Genomic DNA, 21,015 nt, shown 5'->3' on the forward strand with positions numbered 1-21,015 from the left:
GTTTATTAATTTTGCTTTCTACTTGTTTTACTATTTGCTCAAATATATGTTTTATATGTTGTTTTATTGCATACTAGACTTCATATTTTTGTAAGTTGTGCAAAAGCACTTCAAGGTTCAGGCTAATAATCCTGTGACTGGGAACTTCTTAGGCTAATCTTTGTATTGGTGAATTAACTAACCTTTGCTTGTAATGCTTTTCCTTTTGAAAAAAAAGATATTTCTAGAAATTCAGGAAAATTGTGTGAGTCACGTGGACTTGCTTGCTGTGGCAAGTTTTAGTAGTCACTTAACTTTTTTCTACCTAAAAGATATTCGAATGTTTTCAATATTTGAAGCATTACACAGCAATGGATACTTTATAATTTTGTTTCCTTTTTTAATTGGGGCGTTTGAAAGGGGATGGGGAACCAAAGAAACAGAATAATGTAGTCTCTGTAGAATAATAGTCTCTATACCATCATAATCTTTTGAATGTAGGCATTTCTGTTCTTTTTTTTTGTCGTAGCTGGCAACTGTGCAAAGATGCCATTGAAACAGAGCAGGCATGCTTTGCTCATGACTGTTTTCTTCACTGCTCTTTCAATATTACTTTTGATATGTATTCACTTTTTTAGAGATTGTCAGTCTTCTTCCCCAACCCCCTGCCTCTGTTCAGCTTTTTAAATGCTCTTCAGTGAATATCTTACAGTGCATTTTAATTCTATTTAGAGATAACTGAAATTCCTATATGCTGAAATAAAACTGTTTTAGGTAGAAGTAGTGTGATTTCACAGTTTAGAGGCACAAAGGAAGGATAGGAAGTGCCCACAAAGAATGAAGTTGGAAGTTAAATCAAGATTTTGGCTTTGTTTCTGAAGGCTAGCACTATCTGCTTGTTCTTAACCTGTAATAGAAAGCTCTCAAATTGATCTCCTGCACAGGAACTGAAGTATTGACTCGTGACTTCCAATGCTGTACAGTATCTGCGCAAAAAGATGGAAGGAATGAGTTAAAAAGCCTTTTTTTTTTTCCCTTTAAAGGTGGAAGAGATGGTACAAAATCATATGACATATTCCTTGCAAGATGTGGGAGGAGATGCCAATTGGCAGCTAGTGGTAGAAGAAGGAGAAATGAAGGTAAACATTTGTTTAATTTGTGTAAGATGATATGCTGTGAAGACAGGTACTTTCAGTCTGGTGGACTTGGCAGTGTTATGTTTACAGTTAGACTTCATGATCTTAAGGGTCTTTTCCAACCTAAATGATTCTGTGATTTTCTGCAACACTATCACTCAGCAAGTTAGGCTGCTAAAACTTTTCTCTGAGAATAGCATTGTTTAGATTGGGACTGGAGTCCACCAGAGTTGTGGCTTCCAATATATTTATTCATACAAAATGTAGTGTAACTCTTGCAATAGCTTTGTCTTTGCAGATTACTTTCTCATTCCCTCCTGCTTAAAGCTTGGTATCAAAGTAATGTGTAAATTCAACGTACAAAAATATTAGAGTAGCAAGCTACTGTGTTGGCTGCTCTGCTGTGCTTATGAATCCTTGTGCATAGTGATAAATAAGGTAGCTTAATAATTTTTGGAGTAGAGATCCTTCAGGTGCTGGTATTTCAGTGTGAATTGCCATGTTAGAATGTCTGCAACAGTGGTTACCAGAGAACACTCTCATGGCAAATTCATGTGATAGTCGTCTGGGTAAGTGGGTTTGGTTTGGTTTGGTTTTTTTACTGATTAAATTTAAACAATTAAACACATGAACAGTTTTGACAATTTCTTTTCTACATTTCTTTCTTTGTGTTTGGCTGTAGGTATACAGAAGAGAGGTGGAAGAGAATGGAATAGTTCTAGATCCTTTGAAAGCAACGCATGCTGTTAAAGGGGTAACAGGGCATGAAGTTTGCCACTACTTTTGGAATGTCGATGTTCGTAATGACTGGGAAAGTAAGGAATTGCATGTTTATCAGCAAGGATATTGTTGACCTAATGTGTCTGTGATTGTTTACTGATGGATTTATTTTTTTTCCCCTCTTCTTTTAGCAACAATTGAAAATTTTCATGTTGTGGAAAATCTAGCAGATAATGCAATCATCATTTACCAGACACATAAGGTAATAACATTTCATCCATATGCATACCTTACTGAGACAGTCCGAGGAATGTGTATTCCAATATTACTCTGAATACTTTACTGGGTTAACAACTTAAATACTCTTCAGAACAACATTTCAGAAGAAGTTCTCTATTATCTGCAACTTCATCAATTTTTCAAACTTGTCTTGAGGGTGTAATCGGTTGTGTACATGTCTGATAGAGTTTGTAATAACAAATGAGGACTGTTTTTAATCTCATAATTGTATTACTGCCAGCAAGAGTCACCTGAGGCAAACAGAAGCAGTAAATAAACACATACTACAGGGAAGAATCCTATACCACTGTATCAGATATTTTTTGCAAAAATACGAGCTACTGTTAACCACAGTTAGCTGACATACCACCTCATAATGCAAGGGTTTTTAATTGTTGATATAACATTTGTTCTTGTATCTTCAGTGTTTTTCTTTCCAAAATGGTTCTGCTGTCAATTAAAAAAATGGTAATTTGAATTACAATCCAACAACTGTAACTTAAAAATTTTAAAAATGGATGGGAATGAAATATACGGATTCATATTTTTTCTTGCATGTTTCTAGGTAGTAGTATACTCAAATGTTCAAACAGGTATTTTTCTTTGACCATTTTAACAGTAGCATGATTACATTTAGACTACTTTAACAGAGGACTCACAATTGAGTAAGACATTGTGTAATCTGTATTGTATTCTGGTAAAAGCCAGACTTTTATCCTATTGAGTGTCATGAAAGTCAGGAAAACTTTTGTATATTTTCTTATTTTATCAGGCATTTTGTATCTCAGACTTTCTCTTGGATAATATCAGTTTGCCATATCTGTCTTACTTAAGAAGTAGCTTTTGGAAATAATTGTTTTAAATATGTCTCTCCTTTTTTTCTCTCCAGAGACATAAGTAAATGTAGATACATCGTTATATACTTAAGTGTTAGTTTAGTTTATAGCTTACAAGTATTAACTAAAATGTAAACCTGAGGTTGAGGAAACAGGAAGGGAGCTGCCTCTTCCTGGTTTTCTACTGAAAAATTCATTGCAGCTTGGCTCCCTGCATTTCAAAGGCCTTAAAGTTATACCTTAATTTTTTTGGCATGAAGCGTAGCCATACAACCTGAAGTTTCTGTTACCTATTTATAACAGTATGTCTGTTTCAGTTTTGAAAATGAAATTACTGACTTGAAGAAACACTCAATGACATAACTGACCTGGTTTGTCTTGCTTGGTTTTTTTCCTTTAACTAAGGTTAATAAGTACTTAATGTGCAAACCTGGAAAAACTTATATTCAGGTGTTTCTCTGCAGAGGGTGTGGCCAGCTTCTCAAAGGGATGTGCTGTATTTGTCTGCCATCAGAAAAATACCAGCATTTAGTGAAAATGATCCAGAAACATGGATTGTGTGCAATTTCTCTGTAGAACATGACAGTGCTCCTGTAAGTATTATTTTGATTCTGTGAAGTTCTACTTTTAAGGTGAAGTTTTTCTATTATGTGGTAATGCATTTGCAATATTAATGTGAGGGGAGATGGGGGGCTTATACAAAAATACAGCTAATTTAAACCAGGTGATACAATGACCTGATGAAGGCATTCTGAGCCAAAAGCTTTCTTGCCTTATCTCTCAGTGGGCAGATCTAAGGTTTTTCATCAGAATGGAAGCAAAATTTCTGGAGATGTGAAATAATTTTAAAGAACAGAGGTTATTTTATATGGATTCAAATTAATAACTCTTCAGTATTGTCAGATATAGGACTAGGCTTGTATGAGTGTATATATGGTTAAGTCTCTATCTTATACAGTTTTGCCTTGGCTTTATCAGATAGTAGCAATGATTGTTTTCTTTGGGTTGCTATGCCATAGCTTCCTGTCAAGGGAAAAGTTGACTGATATTTGTAAACTGATGCATTATCCTTGAAATGTTCCTTTACTGATTTGTCACAATAATTGAAGTAATCCACTTGGGTTAAGCAAGCAGAAACTTGAAATTCAGGCATTTTAATTTAATTCTTTCCCTATTCACCTTTTACCTTTCATTTTACTCACTTTCTTGATACGTCCATGTAGTGCTAGAATGCAGACTTTCAGAAACACAGTTTCCAGTGTCTTAGACTTCTTAGTCAATTAAAATGTTCGTGGTTAAGTATGCTGAAACAATTTTACTGTGAGGCTTACAATTTTTCATGTTTTTTGACAGCTGAACAATCGCTGTGTCCGTGCCAAAATCAATATCGCTATGATTTGTCAGACATTAGTAAGCCCACCAGAGGGGAACAAGGAAATAAGCAGGGACAACATCCTGTGCAAGATTACATATGTAGCTAATGGTAAGTTTAAAATTTTTCAGTATGACATTCATGATAGATGCCAGTTCTGGGGAGTTGAACACTGGCAAAAAAAAAAAAAAAGACCCTTGATGCAGTTTTCTGTTAAATCTATATATAGCATCACACTTGTGGTCTTCACATTCAAAAAGTATCAAATTAATGTGCTACATGAATCGATGAATGGGATCATTCATTTTGTGGTGTTCTGGGAGCTCAATCCTAAGTGCACAATCTTGGGCTGGAGGAAGGTGAGCAGAAATGTTTGCAGCTGGGATGAGCTGGCGTAGCTTTTAGTGTCAGTAGTGGTGTGTTGTTTTTTTCATGTACTGCTGAGTGCCATGATCTAGTAAATGGACTGGATTTGGACCAAGGGTTGGACTCGATGATCTCGGAGGTCTTTTCCAACCCAATCGATTCTATGATTCTATGAAATTTTTTCTTCTCTCAGTTCATCTCATTAGGCTGAAAAGCTGCTGATAGTAAAGATACAGTTCTCACCCTTGGTGCCAAGAATGAGCAAATGCATTTTGTATGAACATGCTTGCAACTGTATAATCTAGTCTACATTCTTTAATTATTTTTTTAGCTGATAGAATCCTTGATATTGACTGAAAAGTTGTCAAAGCCAAACTGTATTGTTGCTGTACCCAGTATTTACCAGTGTATTGTAGTATTGGAGGTGCATACTTAATAGCTATTCTCCTAGAGCTACAAAACACTTCAAGAGTAGCTCACATAATTACTTTTTTTAAAAGTTTCACAATTACTTAAAACATTGCTAAATTCTGAACTATGATTATATGGTAACTTTTCAGCAACATACTTGCTGCATGAATTGAAGTGTGATTCAGAATCAGTTCAAATCTTGTTTAAATGCTTTAAAATAATTTGTAGGCATTGGCTATGTAGCAGTTCTGCAGAAAAATGCAGCAATTATTGAAAAGTTAAGATTGACTTATGTTTTCTTTGAAGTAAAAAGTTACTCAAGTCTCTTTCTTTTGTTTCTTGGAAGCCCATAGAGAATGTCCTCTTCCATTTGGGCATTTTCCCAAGACTCACAATACATCATGTTTACTGTTTTCTAAATAGCGGCATCATAGACCTGGACTGAGCTTGAGTATTATGAGTAGAAAGTGCTACAGCACAAGCTTAGGGGCATAAAAAAGAATCTGCTCATCTTTATTCTTTCCTGTTACTTTAGAGAGAGTTGAAGGAATAATGAACTTAAATTTTCTTTTCTAGCCTTTAATGGAGTTGCTTTATTTCAATGTCCTTCTTCCTGTTTACTTGTAGTGAACCCAGGAGGATGGGCACCAGCATCAGTGCTACGAGCAGTGGCTAAACGAGAGTATCCAAAGTTCTTGAAGCGTTTTACATCATATGTGCAAGAGAAAACAGCAGGAAAGCCTATTTTATTCTAGTATTAGCAGGTATATATATTTTTTTTTATTCTTGCTTCGCCATTTTAAATTTAAGGCCAAACAGAAGTATGCAATCTAGAAATGTCTTACCTGATTAGCATGAATTCAGTGCTTAGTTTTAGTATTCATATGCAATATATACTTTTGTAAAACATTTGTGTAATTTGTGTGTATTATTAGCTTGAAAAATAGGGGCTGCATAAGTTGGCAAGCAGTGTTTCTTGTAGACTTTTAATAGTTTATCTTGCAAGTTTTTGCATACATGTCCAATTTATGTAGAAGTATGAAAGGATGAAGCATTGTTTTTTCTCAGTTATCACAGCCATTTTACACTTGTTCTGAAAAAATACACACTGAAGTTTCTCTAGAGCCTCATGTGGTTTTTATATCTTAAATTCTAATTATAATTGCATATTTGGTACATTATTACTACATTTCGAAGTATTCTTTTGTACTGACAGAATAGTTTTGATCTAGAATTTTTATTAATGGAACTTTTCTGACAGACCAACATGAATTACTAGAGTATTTATAAGGCTGTGACTTAAATTTTTAGTCTTTTTGATGAACCTGAGAAAGAAAAGGGATTTCCAGATGCTTCCTGAAGTCAACAGATATATTTTAATGAGCTAATAGATATATTTTATTGAGCTAATCTAAAATTGTTTTAATATTTAGATGATGATATGACATTAGAAGAGGATTTCTTGATCACTAAGGGGTTTTCTGAGCCCCTTAGTGTTAAGTAAGGCTTAGCTTAATTTTTGTTAATGTATGTCAAACCATGGAATTCCATTTAGGTGTTCTGTTGCTGCAGCATCATTTGGTTACATCTGAAAATGAGCCTTTATTGCTCTTTCTATGCATGACATAGGCCCCCCCCTCTATTTTCGGGTTCTATTTATTGTGTCAGACTCCAAAAGTTGTAGTCATTTCATCATTGTGTAACAGGTAGCCCTGTAATGGTTCACAATTTTAATTTAATGTTGTTAGAGAAGTAGTGTAGGTGAAGCATTAACAGCACAGCTGTCACGAGCCAACAGTTCACACGTGATCATAGCAGTTCTGGTGATATTTAAAGTATTTAACAAGTTGATTTTTCTATTAGCATTCAAACTTTTCAGTGCTGTAGTTTTGTCTTTGCTTACCTGCAGCAATCAGAACAAGACTGAGTGAGCATTCCACGTTGGAGAAGTGACCATGCGTAGAGCACTCCATGCTGGAACGAAGGATCTACAGTCTTTTTATGGCCTGAGTTCTAGGCTTTGTATACTGAAGTGAAGAAGTGTTGCAACACCATGAGGCTGAATATTTAAAAGTAGCTCTCTCCTGTTAACTTTTCTTGCTGAATCAGTGTGTAATTATAAATACATGTATTGACAACATGTATATGGCTCTACTTTTATTTGCTTGCTTTAGAAGAAGAGCATATACGACTTTGAATCACCAACATGGGTTACCACTTTAATTTTAAACAAGTTGCAGAATTTCACTGTCAGCCTTCCTAAGATACTTGTGCTGGTTTTGTGCATGTCTAAAAAGCACAAAAGACAGATGCACATATAGCATATTGTATGTGCTTTATATGCACAAAAATTTGTATGGTATTTTGGGGGAGTTTGGAGGAAGAGCTTCAGTAAAATGTAGGTGACTTGTTGGTAGGTTTTGTTCTGCTTTGTATAATCACAGTTCATTGCTGCTGATTTCTATAATGAATCATCTTGTTACATAAAATGTCAGTTAATAACTGAGGGCTGTCAATATCTTTATGACTTTGCCTTTTCTATTGTCTTACTCTTATGACGATCTTTAGTTCTGAAGGAGTAAGAGTGTGAAAAGCTTTATTTTTTCCAGATATCTTTATATTTCTATTGTATTTTTTAGTTATGTAATATGTGCCGCAGAATTTTTGTTATTGAACATGATCCAGAATTATCTAGAAAGATTCTGTATAAGAGGGCAAGAGACTGCCTGAAACCTGGAAGACATCTGTCCATGCTATATGTGGATTGCTTTCTTGCATGATATCCAGGGTTTTCCCAAACTGTGAGAAGGTACACTATAATATTTATTGAAGTCATTTGGATTACATAAGACAACATTCCCAGTCTACAATGAGGATGAGTACATTATTTTCAGGTCCTGCATGTATTTTCCTCATCTTAATAAAAGCTATTTTCATGTAGAAAATTATTTGCCTCTTGATCAAAGACCCATCAGAGCTATAAGAATGCATAGTTCTAACTGGAAAGTTCCCTTTGGCTGCTGTGACAATTTAAATGTCAGATGTTTGCCTAGCTTTGATTCTGGAGAGGCTGATCAGGAGAGGACTGTATCAGGCTAGTATTGACTTCGAGGTCTTTTCTCCATGTCCTGTAGTTGGAAGCTCTTCAGAGACTGCTCAGTGTTTCACTAACCTGTATATCTTGAGGAAAATAGTTTCAGACATATTATTTTCAAAAGAAAGCTGAAAGTCTTATTTGATATAGTGTGCTAGGTGCCTGAAAAGAAATAGAATATAGTAACAATGAAGATTTGGTAAATGATTAAATGTGATCTGCACAGTGTTGAAAAACTTCCTTTCTTCATCTTCTGTGTAGAGATGAAACCGTACCTAACACACGCATGCAGATTTCATGCTCCATAACTCTTCCCTTTTTATTTGCCTTTCTCTAATGGTGTGCATGGAATATGCCTTATTACAGAGTTATTCTGTTAATTTGACTATGTAGAAAAGTGCCTATATGGTAATGTTAGTAAGGCAAATAAGATGAAAATTTGTACATGTTTACTATATCACCAGTGAGCATTTTATATACCAACGTTAAAAAAACAAATCTTATACCTCAAATGTACTTCATCTTTTTACAATCAACCAAGCAGTGGTATATTCCAGCATAGACACTGATGGGAACTTTAAAAAAAAAAAAAATCCAAAATATAAAGAGTTTAACTCCTTATTTGCTATTTCTGGTAATTGTTGGAACACGGGCAAGTTTATTAATTTAATTGGATAGCTTTATTTTACAAAGGTATGGAAAGTTTACAAAGCAGTGTATAAACTTATATCATTAGTTGCATTTGCACTAAATGTGATGTACTTTTGCGATTTATTCTGTAAATAAAATTACACTACAGATACTATTTGTAAAGAAATGTTTTACTTTTAGATAAAGGCACTGGTACTTCACTGTAGCTAGCCCTGCCCAGAGCTGTAAGAGGCTTTTTAAAGAATTTAGAAGGAGTTGCATGACTGAGAAATCAGTATAAATTCACCTTTTTAAAAAAGAAGGAAGAAGGCCTCTCAGATTGTCCTTGTGAGTAGCTATTAGATCCTGTCTTCTGGAAGAGATTTTGCTTTTAGACAATTTGCCCTGTCTCTTGAGCCCATCCCTCTTTTCAGTCACTGCCACATATCTGTGCATTGTGAGTTCATTTCTTCCTGTTAATGGATCAGTAGAACTTATGCAGCTGTGGTGGTCTTTGCAGAAGCAGCTCCTGACTCTAGAATGAACCAGTTTGAAAGGCTGAAAATGCAGCAGTCTTCTCCATCAGATATCATTCTCTGACTATCTGCATCTGTTTGGAGAATTTGAATGTTGCCAAACTAGATCAGAAAGGCAGAACTTGATAGTACTTGTACTGGGAATGAAGATGAGATGGTCATTGTTATTCTGTCTGAGAACCTGAACATTTTTGACGAATTTATCTGTGAAAAAATGTGATGCACTTTGAAAAAAACCTTACCTTTTACTTAGTTGGGCTGAGCTGGCTTATCTGAAGTTGTGCAGATTCTCTTTAATCAGATTGTCCACCTGTATTTTTGTCAAGTTGTACAGATAATGCTGTATTTGAATTACCACTGTTTATTTACAGACTTAAAACATGAATCATATTTTTGAGTACCTTGAGTGTGTAGAGTTGTAACTGTTCTATAATAGCTTTATGATTCTAATCATAAGTTTTAAAAGTTAAAAGAAGTTGGCTCTTACATGTTACAATCACAAATTTAAAACCAGTATTTAAAAGTGAAAGGTATTAAAAATTATGAAGAAAAATCCTGGCTTCTTGTTATTTTTAACTTTCCAGTGCTTTGGAGAAACTTACTTAAAACATTTTACCTTTTAACTAACTTTTAAATCTTGAATAAAGTTATATACAATATTCTAATGTATAGAAAACATTTAACAGGAAAGCAGTTTGCTTGTGTTACTGACATTATTGAGATGAAAACCTGAATGCCACATTAGTTTATACATTGAGAAGTTCATTTTGTGCTGGCATTGAGAAGTTCATTTTGTGCTGGCATATCAGAGGGATATTAAAAGGTGTTCCCATACAGGGTAAGCATCATATAGAGCACTTCCAAAGTATTTCAGCTCATCTTCATTTGTACATAATTAACAAAATTCTGAAAGCTTCTATGGGAAGAACAGAGATCCAGTACTGAGATGTGCCAAAGGATAAACTTGTGGCTTTTTCCAAAGTAAGCATAATTTTAGGAACTGAGATGAGCTTCCACAGAGCAAGCTTTCTTAATACTAGAGATAGCTGGTGCCTAATGGATCAATAGCAATCCTACCTTTATTTGTTACACAGGGATTTCTTTTTTATATAGTAATCAGTAAATTTTTAGAGACCTTATAGGTATGCAAGACTGGAGAAACAGTTTGAAATAACAGAAGGCATTACTTGCACAGAAAAGAAAATTATCTCAAGCTCAGCTGCATCAGGCCTCAGCTAATATACCGCAACAGAGTCCTGACCTTGAAGAATGCAGCTATTTTATCTTGCATAAAGAAATCCCCAAATATAGAATGAAAAAAAATATGGTCACACTTGACATTCCTGATCCCATAACTTATGTGCTTAGTTTAAAAACTACCTATTTTCCAGTAAAGAGAGATTGAGCATTTCTGTGTAACTACAATTTGACCCTGGATAATGAATGATAATTAAGGATATGCCATGCAATTTACTAGTGTGTATTACTGATACTAGTAGTCTTTAGTCTCCAGCTTTTATAAGCTAACTTTCATAGGAGAAAAATAGATTTCATTAGATAGGAGTAAGGGAGATGCTTTTGGAGTATTTTAACTGCCCGAAAGTGTTCTCAGCTATAGCCATTGATGCAGTAAGCTCTTCTCTGCACACCTGCCTCTTCTGTGCAAGGATTACAGCTAAAATAAGGAAGCCTGGTACTGTTGGTAGCTGCAGTTTGGAAGGTTTAAACTAATTCTCCCTAAAAAGAACAATTTTTTTAATTATCATTTTTTGGGTCAATCTATAGTCAGACCTATTGTCATCTAAAGTGTAAATGCTTCAGTTAGTGTGAACAGAATTGCAGGTGTGCTTGTACCCTCTAGAAAACACTTTCAGTCTGGGTAATGAGCAGTCACACAGCTTACACCTCACTGCTTCTGCCCTGCTGGAAATCACTGCTCTGTCTGCAGCGTAGTTGTGCTCACGTACCATCCAAGTATTTGGCTTTTCCCCACATCCACACTAGAGCCTGTGGCATTGGAATGCTTAAGACACTGCACTTAGGTTAAGTGCTGGTCAGTTGTCAAGGCTTATCTTGCCCAAACTCCAGTGTTGAAAATGTAGCTGTTAACTTAAAAGGCTTTTTTTGAAGGTTTTTCTGGGAGTGGTCCCTGCCTTTAGTTGTTACATAAAGCACTTGTGCTGAAGTGTGGCAATGTTTCAAGCAGAGGTTGGTACAGTATTGGGTAAAATGGTTATCCTCTGTAAAAAACCTGAGAAATGTAAATAAGTTCCTTTATATTTCCTGGTTTTCCCAAACTTTTTTTGACTGAACTGTATTTGAAAACCCTCAAAACCTAATTCAAATAACACTGAATTATCACTGAAGTATTAGGTTACTAACCATGGTGCTATCGAGAGAGGTACGAAACAAAATCATCAGTAGTTCAATTAGCAGCTGGTACTATTTTAATAAATTTTTTTATAAAAATTGCAAATAAATTTTTTTACAAAAATGCAGCAAAAGTGCACTTAACATTTCAATATTCAGTATTGCTGTCAGCTGCGACAAGCCCAATAACAAAAAACAGCTTGTAATTTACTTTTTATTAACTAAGACTGCCATACTCAACTCCAATGAAAAAGACGGAACACCATTAAAAAATGTAAAAACCCCTTGCATATGTCAATATTACTAAATTGTCTTCCACTTCCAACAGTTTCCCTACAAGCATCTTTGTCCTGGCTGTTCCTGTCACATGTGCTATTATGAAGAGGTGTACACCTGCTCTTTTATACTGCAGTTCCTGGGTTTATGCTTGTATTAAACAGAACCTCCTGTATTAAAAGATATTAACTTCATGTATTATGTAAAAATTTTGGATGACTGGGTAGGAAACGCAAATGGTGCTCAAAAAAACCAAACAAAGACAGCACTGGGTTGTGGGTACGAGAGGGATGAATTCCAGTAAGAATGACATTTTTAGAGTGTTAGGTAATAGGCTTTCTAATAGGTATCCTCCCAGCAGGAAAACTACCAATATTAACATTTAATTTTTTTTTTTAATGGTGTTGAAGTCTCCACTTTTGTTCATATCCACCAGCGAAGGGAAAAGACACTCAGTAATTGCAAGTAACAGAACTGGTATGTAGTCCTTTATTCCCCTCTCCTTGTTTTGATTTGCCCTCAAAAAGCTTTTTAGAAAAACACCCTTTTCTGGAACCCTTACAAAACCACTGCCTTAACCGCCCACATTGCAGTCACATCAGTCTTTTGGGGTCAATCTTCTCCAGGTGCACCAGAGGCTTCAGCTGCTCAGCAAAGTTCCTCATGTCATCAGAGACCACGTCCTGCCCCGCTGGTGCAACCACGTTGAGCTCCACCAAGTAGGACAGGGAGAGCGGCTCGATGCTCTCCGTGTTTCCTGGCATCAGGATGCGGAAGATCTTGTACACCACGATCTTCATGATGCCCTTGCGGAACACGTGCCCCTTGGCCACGAACTCGTGGTCCATACGGAAGCCCATCTCCACCAGGAAGTCCGTCAGGTTGTCGGATGTGGCAATGTCCACGCAGTTGCGCACCAGGGCGTGGCGGCTCTTGTCGCCGATCTCGGGCTGCCCCAGGTACCTCAGGTGCCAAGGCATCCCGGTCTTGTCCATGGAGCGCCGGGCGCGCAGTACGAACGGGCTGGCCTGCTGGCCCTTCAGCAGGAACACCATCTCGTGGTCCAGGAACGTCTCGGGCTCCATGTTGTCGCACAGCCCGCGCAGGCGGTGCAGGAGGCTCTCCAGGCTCTGGTCCAGCACGCTCCCTGCGGACACAGCGCCGCCGTCACCCCCTCCCGGGCTCCCGCAGCTGCCCCCCGGCCCGCCCGTGCGCGGCTCCTGCCCCGCACCCCCCGCTCCCCGGCGGCCACCCGCGTTGCCCGGCCCGCCCGCCGCCCACCTTGGAGCAGGTACTCCATCATGTTGATGGTGCCGCCCGTGACGGGCATCATCGTGACCGGCGGCGCCTCCATCGTGGCCGCCCGGACCAGCGGCGGCGGGCGGCGGCGGCCGGAGCGGGGGCGGCCGGAGCGGGGGCGGCGCGGGCGGCAGCGCCGCCTGGCGGCCCGGAGGTGCCGCCGGACGCTGAGGGGCGGGGACGGAGCCGGCCCTACCCGGTTCGCACAGCCGGGGCGGGGCCTTCGGCGCGCCCAGCGACAGGACGGGCAGCTGTGGGCGTGAACTAAATCACAAGAAGTTTAACGTCAACGTGAGGAAGAGCTTCTTTACGTTGAGGGTGGCAGAGCAGTGGGACAGGCTGCCCGGGAAGGTCGTGGAGTTTCCCTCTGTAGAGACATTTTAAATCCACCTGGACATGTGTCTGTGTCAGCTGCGCCAGGTGACCCTGCCTTGGCAGAGGGGTTGGACTAAATGATCTCCAGAGGTCCCTTCCAACCCTAACAATTCTGTGATTCTGAATTTCTACTTCTTATTTCAGTTTGCACAAAGCAGGGATCTGGGTGGTTACCCATGAAAAGCTGGCTTGCCGATCATCAAAACTTTACGCTATTAATGCATTTTAACAAACATGAATGCACCAGCATTCTTTGGTTATAAGTTGCATAACTTCTCTATTAATTAGCAATCAAACCTCTATTTGCCAGTTGTATCTCTCCCTTCTCCTGCTCATTAGTTCCCATGTGCAGTTCTTCCCTCCATTTGAGCCAGGGGGCCGTATTGAGTAGGTACTCAGTGAGTCCATAGTCACAGTCACTCCCTGTCGGAATTATGTTTCCCCTAGGTACTGCCCAATCCTGCTGACTTCACTCCTGGCGGCTCTCGTCCAGACAGCCTGTTCATCTTGGGGTTATCTTCTGTTTTCCTCAAAACAAAAGATTATCCAAGCGTATGACGTTCACAATGCAAGTGCTTAGTCATAATTGTTCAGCTACAGCTACTGATAACAACCAATAAAAAAATCTGCAAAGTTCGGTTCAGACTTCGAGGGGTTCAGATCTTGAGGCACACAGCACAGCTCCTCCCACTCCCCTCCGCAGGGGGAGGTGGTGTGTACAATGATTCCATGTAACGTCTCCATTGAAAATACCCCAATCTGTCTCTCGCTACCTGCCATTCAGTGCGCTAGGGTGCACCAGCAAAGGGGCCAAGGCTCTGAGATGTTGTGGGCTAGGCTTCAGCACCTGCAGCAGTTTTGGTTAAAAATTGTTATCAAGGGTGCAACAGGTGCGATCCATTGGTTCGGAAAGGCAGAAATCTCACCTGGACACAGCCAGGTTTGAACTGTTTCTAGGTGGAAAGCCTCTGTGTTCAAAAACTAGCAAAAATGCCCAGTATGTACCAGTTACATTTGCTCCTGTTCATCCCCAAACTAGAGTTATAAATTTGACCTTTTCCTCAGCAAACAAACAAACCTTCCTGCCACACAGAAGGTGAACAGTGAGTCTGTCTTTCCTTTGTCAGCACTGACACAGCAGTGGTGTCCCCTGCCTCCCCCCATTAAATTATATAAATTTTCACACAAGTTGAAGACCTGGAAATGAGAAATGGCAGAAGTGTGTGCTCCCAGGGCAGTGATGTTTTATTCCAGCACTGAGGTATTAGAGGTCTCTTGGAGTAGTGCCATGCAGGGGTGACCTGAGGGGCACAGTGCAATCCATAAGGGTAATAAGCATATTTAAATATGAGGGAACCACACCCCAGGGAGCCACCACAGTCAACACACATCGTACATACTTTCCAGATTGCAGAGAAGAGGCCTGTGTTGAAATAAAGTAATAAAATAGTCAATAAAAGGTTTGGGCAATGGTCTAAAAGCTTCCTTACACTTCAAGGAGCAAAAAAGAAGTTTTCTCTTATATACAGATCAGCTATAGTTAATCTGGTCATAATGCAGTTAGCATGAAAAAATTGATATTGAGAGAGATAGCTAGAAAAAGTAAAAATGCATTTTAGCATTTCACAAAGAATAGTTTCTGACGCTCGCTTCTTTCTGTGGTGATACAAATTGTCTCTTCTGCCTAGCTGAGGTGCACAGTAGGGTTAGTTCAGATACCTAAAAAATCTAAAAGGATGTCAGTCTTCTATTTTGAAGTGCAAATTGCTGCAAAGCTGCAGCAACCTTAAGTAAGTATTTTTGCCCCACAGTCTAAGAAACTATGCAATGGTGCCATTCAGAAAATAAATGTTTCCCCAAACTGGTCAACCCCCCTGTAGTTCTCTCCTCACCAGTAGTGTAAAAAGCAACAGAGAAAGAGCTGCTGAGCTCTTTCACTGTGGGCTTGGAGGCTCTGTGGTGCACCTCCATACTTTAAAGGTATCCTAAAAAAAACCTTTTTCTGCAGTTCTTGAAGATAAGATGCAGCAGACAGCAACAACAGTCGATCAGGCAGATGGAGGAGGTGGAGAGAAACAGAGATAGAAATGGAGGGTAAACATGTTATTCCCAGCCATCTACCTAAGTTCTGCTCTGCTCCCTTTAAAACCCTTCTGACTCACCTGTCTGACTCAGGGAAATAGGATGCCCTTGTGGGGCCAGGCCTTTATCTCAGCTCTGTGTCACAACTTGTCAAGTGCCCAGAGCAGAGCAGACCCATGTTCTCACTGAAATAACACCAGCAGTAGGGAGGGTCAGTTAGATGTAAACTGGATGGGAAGTTTTTTTCTTCCTTGTTACTAAAACTGGGACTTTCTTTTCTCACTCATCTCACAGCATTGGGTCCAAATCCCCACTGTGTCACATCTATTAATCAAAAATGCTTTTAGACTAAGCATACAACATGTTCCATTCATTAATGGTGAATTAAAAACAAAAAGTCTTTCACTGTACAATTCTGTGTGCGAGCTTGTTGAAATTAGTTCACAGAACCACAGAATCACTGAAATTGGAAAAGACCCCCAGGGTCATTGAGTCCAACCTGTGACCAAACATCACCACGTCAATTAGACCATGGCACTAAGTGCCACATTCAGTCATTTTTTTTAACATCTCCCAGGATGATGATTCCATCACTTCCCCAGGCAGCCCCTTCCAATGCTTGACAACCCTTTCAGTGAAGAAATTCCTCCTGGTGTCCAACTGTAAGGGGGGTACTTTTGAATTAGATGATCAATGGAGCATAGAGGCATGAGAAAGAAATCATATTAGGATGTGAAAACAGCTAGAGTATGGTACAATGTAACTTCAAGGCACAAGCTAATTGCAAGGTCCATTGTGCTTTTTAGCAAGTCAGCTTGATATCTCCTATTATCAGAGCTGAGTTCTTCCTTGGGTTTGCTACATATTGCAAGACAGATACATCTACCCTTGAAACACAATGGTAGAGGTCATACAGAGGGGTGAGAAAGATGATGATGGGAGTAAGATTATGTGGGCAGGGGTTGCTCGCCCCTTACCCTACAAGTAGGGCACGCGCAGACTGTTGCTATTAGGTAATGAACAGGTGGTGTTTGGCTGCCGTTCAGGCATCACCTTATACTGCGTACTGGCCCCACGTAGTGTAATGTGGAACTGATAAAAATGGGGTGTCGGGACTGCTGAGCTGAGCGATACTCATCCTACCACCGAGACTGTGTTGCTCCGCGGGGACGCCCGCTAAGCACGGGTACCAACCAGCTGCTGCAGATCCTGACAGCCCTGGCCTGTCTGTGTGGGTAAGCACAGTTTATTGATAGGAAGCAACCAAGAGAACAAACTTTTTAATATCCCTTTAGTGTTCCTTTAATTCCCCTTTTGCTATTGAACATTTTTACATAAATAAGTTGTTCATAGTATTTTTCCTTTAATTTCCCCTTTTACTAAGCAATATCATGTTAATAGTTATCCATAATATTGTGTCAAGATCCCTTTTTGGTATCCCTTTAAACTCCCTTTTTACTAGTTAATATCATGTTATAAATGCTGTTTGTAGCATTTGTTTTTAAGGCCACACAATAAGGTAGTTATTTTGTATCTTTTTTAGCTTTTGATTCTTTTTGCTAAGTTTATTATTATTATTACTATTCTCACTGTAATAAAAGATATTTTGTGTGTTTGAATGTTTCTGGCACTTATTTTTATTCTGGACATGCATCCAAACGAACTGTTACACCAACTTGAACCTCCCCTGGTGCAGCTTGAGGCCATTGCTCCTCAAATTTGTTGCCTGGGAGAAGCAGCCAACCCCCATCTGGCTTTCAGGTAGCTGCAGAGAGCAATGAGGTCTCCCCTAAGCCTCCTTTTCTCCAGGGTAAACAACCCCAGCTCTCTCAGCCGCTCCTTGTGCACCAGACCTTTCATCAGCTCCATTGCCCTTCTCTGGACTCACTCCAGCACCTCAATGTTTTTCTTGTAGTGAGGAGCAATTACTCCACTCAGTTACGTAATAGGCAATTTATATCACAAGTTCATTACATAATTTGCATTTTTTAAAAGCCATCAACAGAATTGCAAGACTAGGATTACTCACTAAGTGATTTTCTGTCTTAGATAACTCAGGGGCTGGGTTGTTCTTAGCCATTTCACAACAAGCAATGATGTGTCAATAGCAGAAGCACTATTGTAAATAAAGGGACCATATAAGCTTACAGTACAGAGAGAAGAAACAAAAAAGTCAGGTAATTGATGACTAATTACCAGACGCAGTGTAATATAATTTATTTCTCCCCACCTCATAAAGCAGGAACATTTTCTGAGTTAGATATTTCAATGAGCTGGCCAGCCTGGTGGCTTCCAGACTTGGCTCCGTTCCTAAATTTGTATCAGCAAAGCAAAAACTGAAGTTGCATGTAGTTTTCTATATTATGTAACTCTGTTACCTGGATTTTAAATGGTCATTGTTAAATATTAAGAGAGACTGCTGTGAGAACATTTATTTAGTGAATGTTCAACCCTTTAGACTTACTAACCCCAAAACAATTTCCATATGGGGAAACCAAGATTATTTCTCAAAAAGTACAATTCTGTGTAGCCAGAAACTCTGCCAAACAGCAGTGTGCTCCTGATAGACCTGCTCGTTTTCCCAATGTTCACAAAAGTAGAACTAATTTTAACTTTTAGAGTTGTTAAACTGGACTAGCTCACTCAGAGCTACATCAGCTCTCACATAGAAAAGACAGAGAGTGAGATGTACTACTCTGTGTACCATTACACTGGTACTTGGCTTGTTTCAAGTACCTTTTTCAAAGGGTTTTCACCCTTGGCAGCACATGCACCCTTGGACAGCGTATATAGCAGGCTTTGGCTGGTTGTGGGTTGTGGGCAAAAACACTGTTGGAGCAATCAGAGCTGGGCAGAGGAAGGTTGCAGTATTGCCAAGCGGTTTTGAGGGTGAAGATTTTCTGGGCAGCTTTACATGGTGACTGCCTCCTTGGAAGACCACTTTTCTGAGATTCTGGATTGATGATGGCAGCCTATGGCATACACACACTACAGGATTGACTTCACTTGCTCTTGGAGACCAATGGTTCATTAAGGAGAAGTAGGAAGCGATTTGGCAAACCAGGTGGAGAGCTGGAAGCTACAAACTCATGTGCTTAGACTTGCACTGAGCACAACAGACTTGCCTAAGTCTGGTCCTTCGCTCAGTGGTTCTAGGAGAGACTGGTAATTGGCTTAATTTTTATGGCATGGTTAATTTCATCCTGGTGTTACAGTATGTGAAAATGGACTGACATTGTAGAATTCTTCTCCAGAAGAATAAAGTGGCTAAGGAAGGAATTATTTACTATCAGGCTGCTCCTACTGGAAGAGAGAAGTTGTAGCTGAAAGTGTTCAAGGCCAGGTTGGATGGGGCTTTGAGCAACCTGAACTTATGTTTTGGGTGGTTGATAAACAAAGAAATGTTTTCCAATCTGCTACTGCTGCCTAGTATGAGCTGCAAGGAGAAAGGAAAAAGGGCTGGCTCCTGCTGACACACAGGCTGTGTCTAATGCACTGTGTCCACGGGAGAGGCCTCCAGGAGGATGCAGGGAGAGGAGGAAAGCTGCATAATTATGTCTTCACTGTGTGCCACATATGGGCCACATGACGGGAAGAAAGAACCATCAGGTTCATTAGGCTGATGCTTTTTTAGCCTGTGTAATCGGCAGTGTTAGGTTACAGTTGGACTTGATGATCCTAAAGGTCTATTCCAACCTAAACAACTCTGTGATTCTCTGGTCTATGGAAGATGTTCCTGCCCATGGCAGGGGGGTTGGAACTAGATGATCTTTAAGGTCCCTTCCAACCCAAACCACTCTGTGATTTTAAGAGCTGGTCTTTACTCGGCTGTTGTGGATCTCAGTTGTTGTGGACACTAGTGCCAAGATCTATATTTTCTGGTTTTGTACAGGCTGTGGCTGGAATGAAATTAGTTGTCTTCACAGCAGCCTGTACAGGGCTGTGTTCTGGATGAGACTAACAGCACTGGTTACATAGCAGCATTTTGGTTGTTGCTGAGCAGTTTGTCCAGCGCCAATGTTTTCTTTTTTGTGCTTCTTTCACCCCTGCACCTGTTGCCAGTGATTAGGCTGCAGGTGGGCTAGAGGCTGTGAGGGAACACAGGGGGTCACATCTGATCCTGACTGACCACTGAGATATTCCATACCCTATGGCATTGTGCCGAGCACTAAAAGCTCTGGGAAAAATATGAGAAGGGGGGAACACTGGTGTTTATGGCATTTGTCCTACCAAGTAACTGATGGTGTGTGGAGGGTCTGCCTGCTGATGGGAATAAACTTTATATTTTGCTTTCCATGTGCAGCTTCATTTTCCTATTAAACAGTCTTTATCTCGATCTATGAGTTTTCTCACTTTTGCCCTTCTGATGCTCTTCTCTGTCTTGCTGGGATGGGGGTGAGCAACAGCTAAAACCCCTAGAGTTCCCTGAAAGCAGACCAAAGATAAACCAGTAGTGAAGATGCATCACTGGGCAATTTACAAAAGACTTGGAGCTCTGTAGAGATCAGGTTAGCTTTGGAGGCACGGCTTCTCCTTCCCACAGGTCAGTATGCAAGGTGAGCCTAGGGCCAGCAGTCATCTCTGGGCAGGAAGAGAAGGTACAGAATTGTCAGTACTAAGAGTGGCACTGGATGCACAGCACTGTCATTGCATTGTGTGTCAGGCAAGGTGGACCTGAGAGGAACACAAGCTTCCCCTGAGGCAACAGAGAGGCTCCCAAACCATCATCTTGTTTCAGCAGATATCACTATGCAGTGTAAACCTTCCCTCACTAAAGCCAAAGAAAAGAGGACAACACCCCAAAAATAGTAAGTGGTGTCCCAAAAGAGAGAGAGATGATAAGGTACCTGAAAAGCACTATGAGTAGCAGTAAGAGCTCTCACAGGACCCCAGAAGGCAGTTGGGAGGAGTGGGAAGACAGCCCACCCACCACGGCTGTATTCACCTTATGAGCAAGGGTCACACCAAGGATGAAAATTGTCCAAACAGTGTCTGTGCACGGACACACCCAGAGCCCAGCTGTACTTGCATGCATCTATGAGAACGCAAGTGGTCTCCCAGCCATGCTCTTTTCTGGGAACTAGAGTGCCTGCCAGGAACACTTGTGCTAGGGCCTGTGCTGCAGGGCCCCATCCCATCTCCTGGAATAACAGCTGTGCTCAGAATGCAGCAATGTTGGTGTGCATCCCCGTGCCACAGGCACAGGAGCCGCTTCTTCTGTCATGAAGATTCAGTAACACGCTGTTCACTGGTG

General features: G+C 39.9%; 2 protein-coding genes across 5 annotated transcripts in view; one reads left to right on the forward strand and one right to left on the reverse strand.

The window, feature by feature from the left end:
* Positions 1–9,912, forward strand: part of CERT1 (ceramide transporter 1) — a 79,311-nt gene extending 69,399 nt beyond the window's left edge. For all 4 annotated transcript variants that reach the window (XM_032676963.1, XM_032676962.1, XM_032676964.1 and 1 more), the window contains 7 exons: positions 1,023–1,118; positions 1,798–1,930; positions 2,027–2,097; positions 3,415–3,543; positions 4,304–4,433; positions 5,727–5,863; positions 7,009–9,912. In XM_032676963.1, coding sequence (XP_032532854.1) covers positions 1,023–1,118; positions 1,798–1,930; positions 2,027–2,097; positions 3,415–3,543; positions 4,304–4,433; positions 5,727–5,854 — 687 coding nt within the window. In that variant the 3' untranslated portion in view covers positions 5,855–5,863; positions 7,009–9,912. The remainder of the gene's footprint in view (positions 1–1,022; positions 1,119–1,797; positions 1,931–2,026; positions 2,098–3,414; positions 3,544–4,303; positions 4,434–5,726; positions 5,864–7,008) is intronic.
* Positions 9,913–12,391: 2,479 nt separating this feature from the next.
* MED18 (mediator complex subunit 18) lies at positions 12,392–13,402 on the reverse strand. Its single transcript, XM_032676966.1, has 2 exons — positions 13,287–13,402; positions 12,392–13,152 (listed from the first exon to the last, which is right to left on the reverse strand). Exons 1-2 carry the CDS (start codon positions 13,357–13,359, stop codon positions 12,599–12,601), a joined length of 627 nt encoding a protein of 208 aa, XP_032532857.1. The 5' UTR covers positions 13,360–13,402; the 3' UTR covers positions 12,392–12,598.
* Between the last annotated feature and the right edge of the window lie 7,613 nt (positions 13,403–21,015).

The sequence above is a fragment of the Chiroxiphia lanceolata genome, chromosome Z (assembly GCF_009829145.1).
Source record: "Chiroxiphia lanceolata isolate bChiLan1 chromosome Z, bChiLan1.pri, whole genome shotgun sequence".
Taxonomy (NCBI): domain Eukaryota; kingdom Metazoa; phylum Chordata; class Aves; order Passeriformes; family Pipridae; genus Chiroxiphia; species Chiroxiphia lanceolata.

Coding starts and splice junctions, on each gene's coding strand:
- MED18 (XM_032676966.1), bottom strand. CDS start 13,359: ATGGAGGCGCCGCCGGTCACGATGATGCCCGTCACGGGCGGCACCATC. Junction 13,153..13,286: donor GATGGAGTACCTGCTCCAAG/GTGGGCGGCGGG, acceptor CTGTGTCCGCAG/GGAGCGTGCTGGACCAGAGC.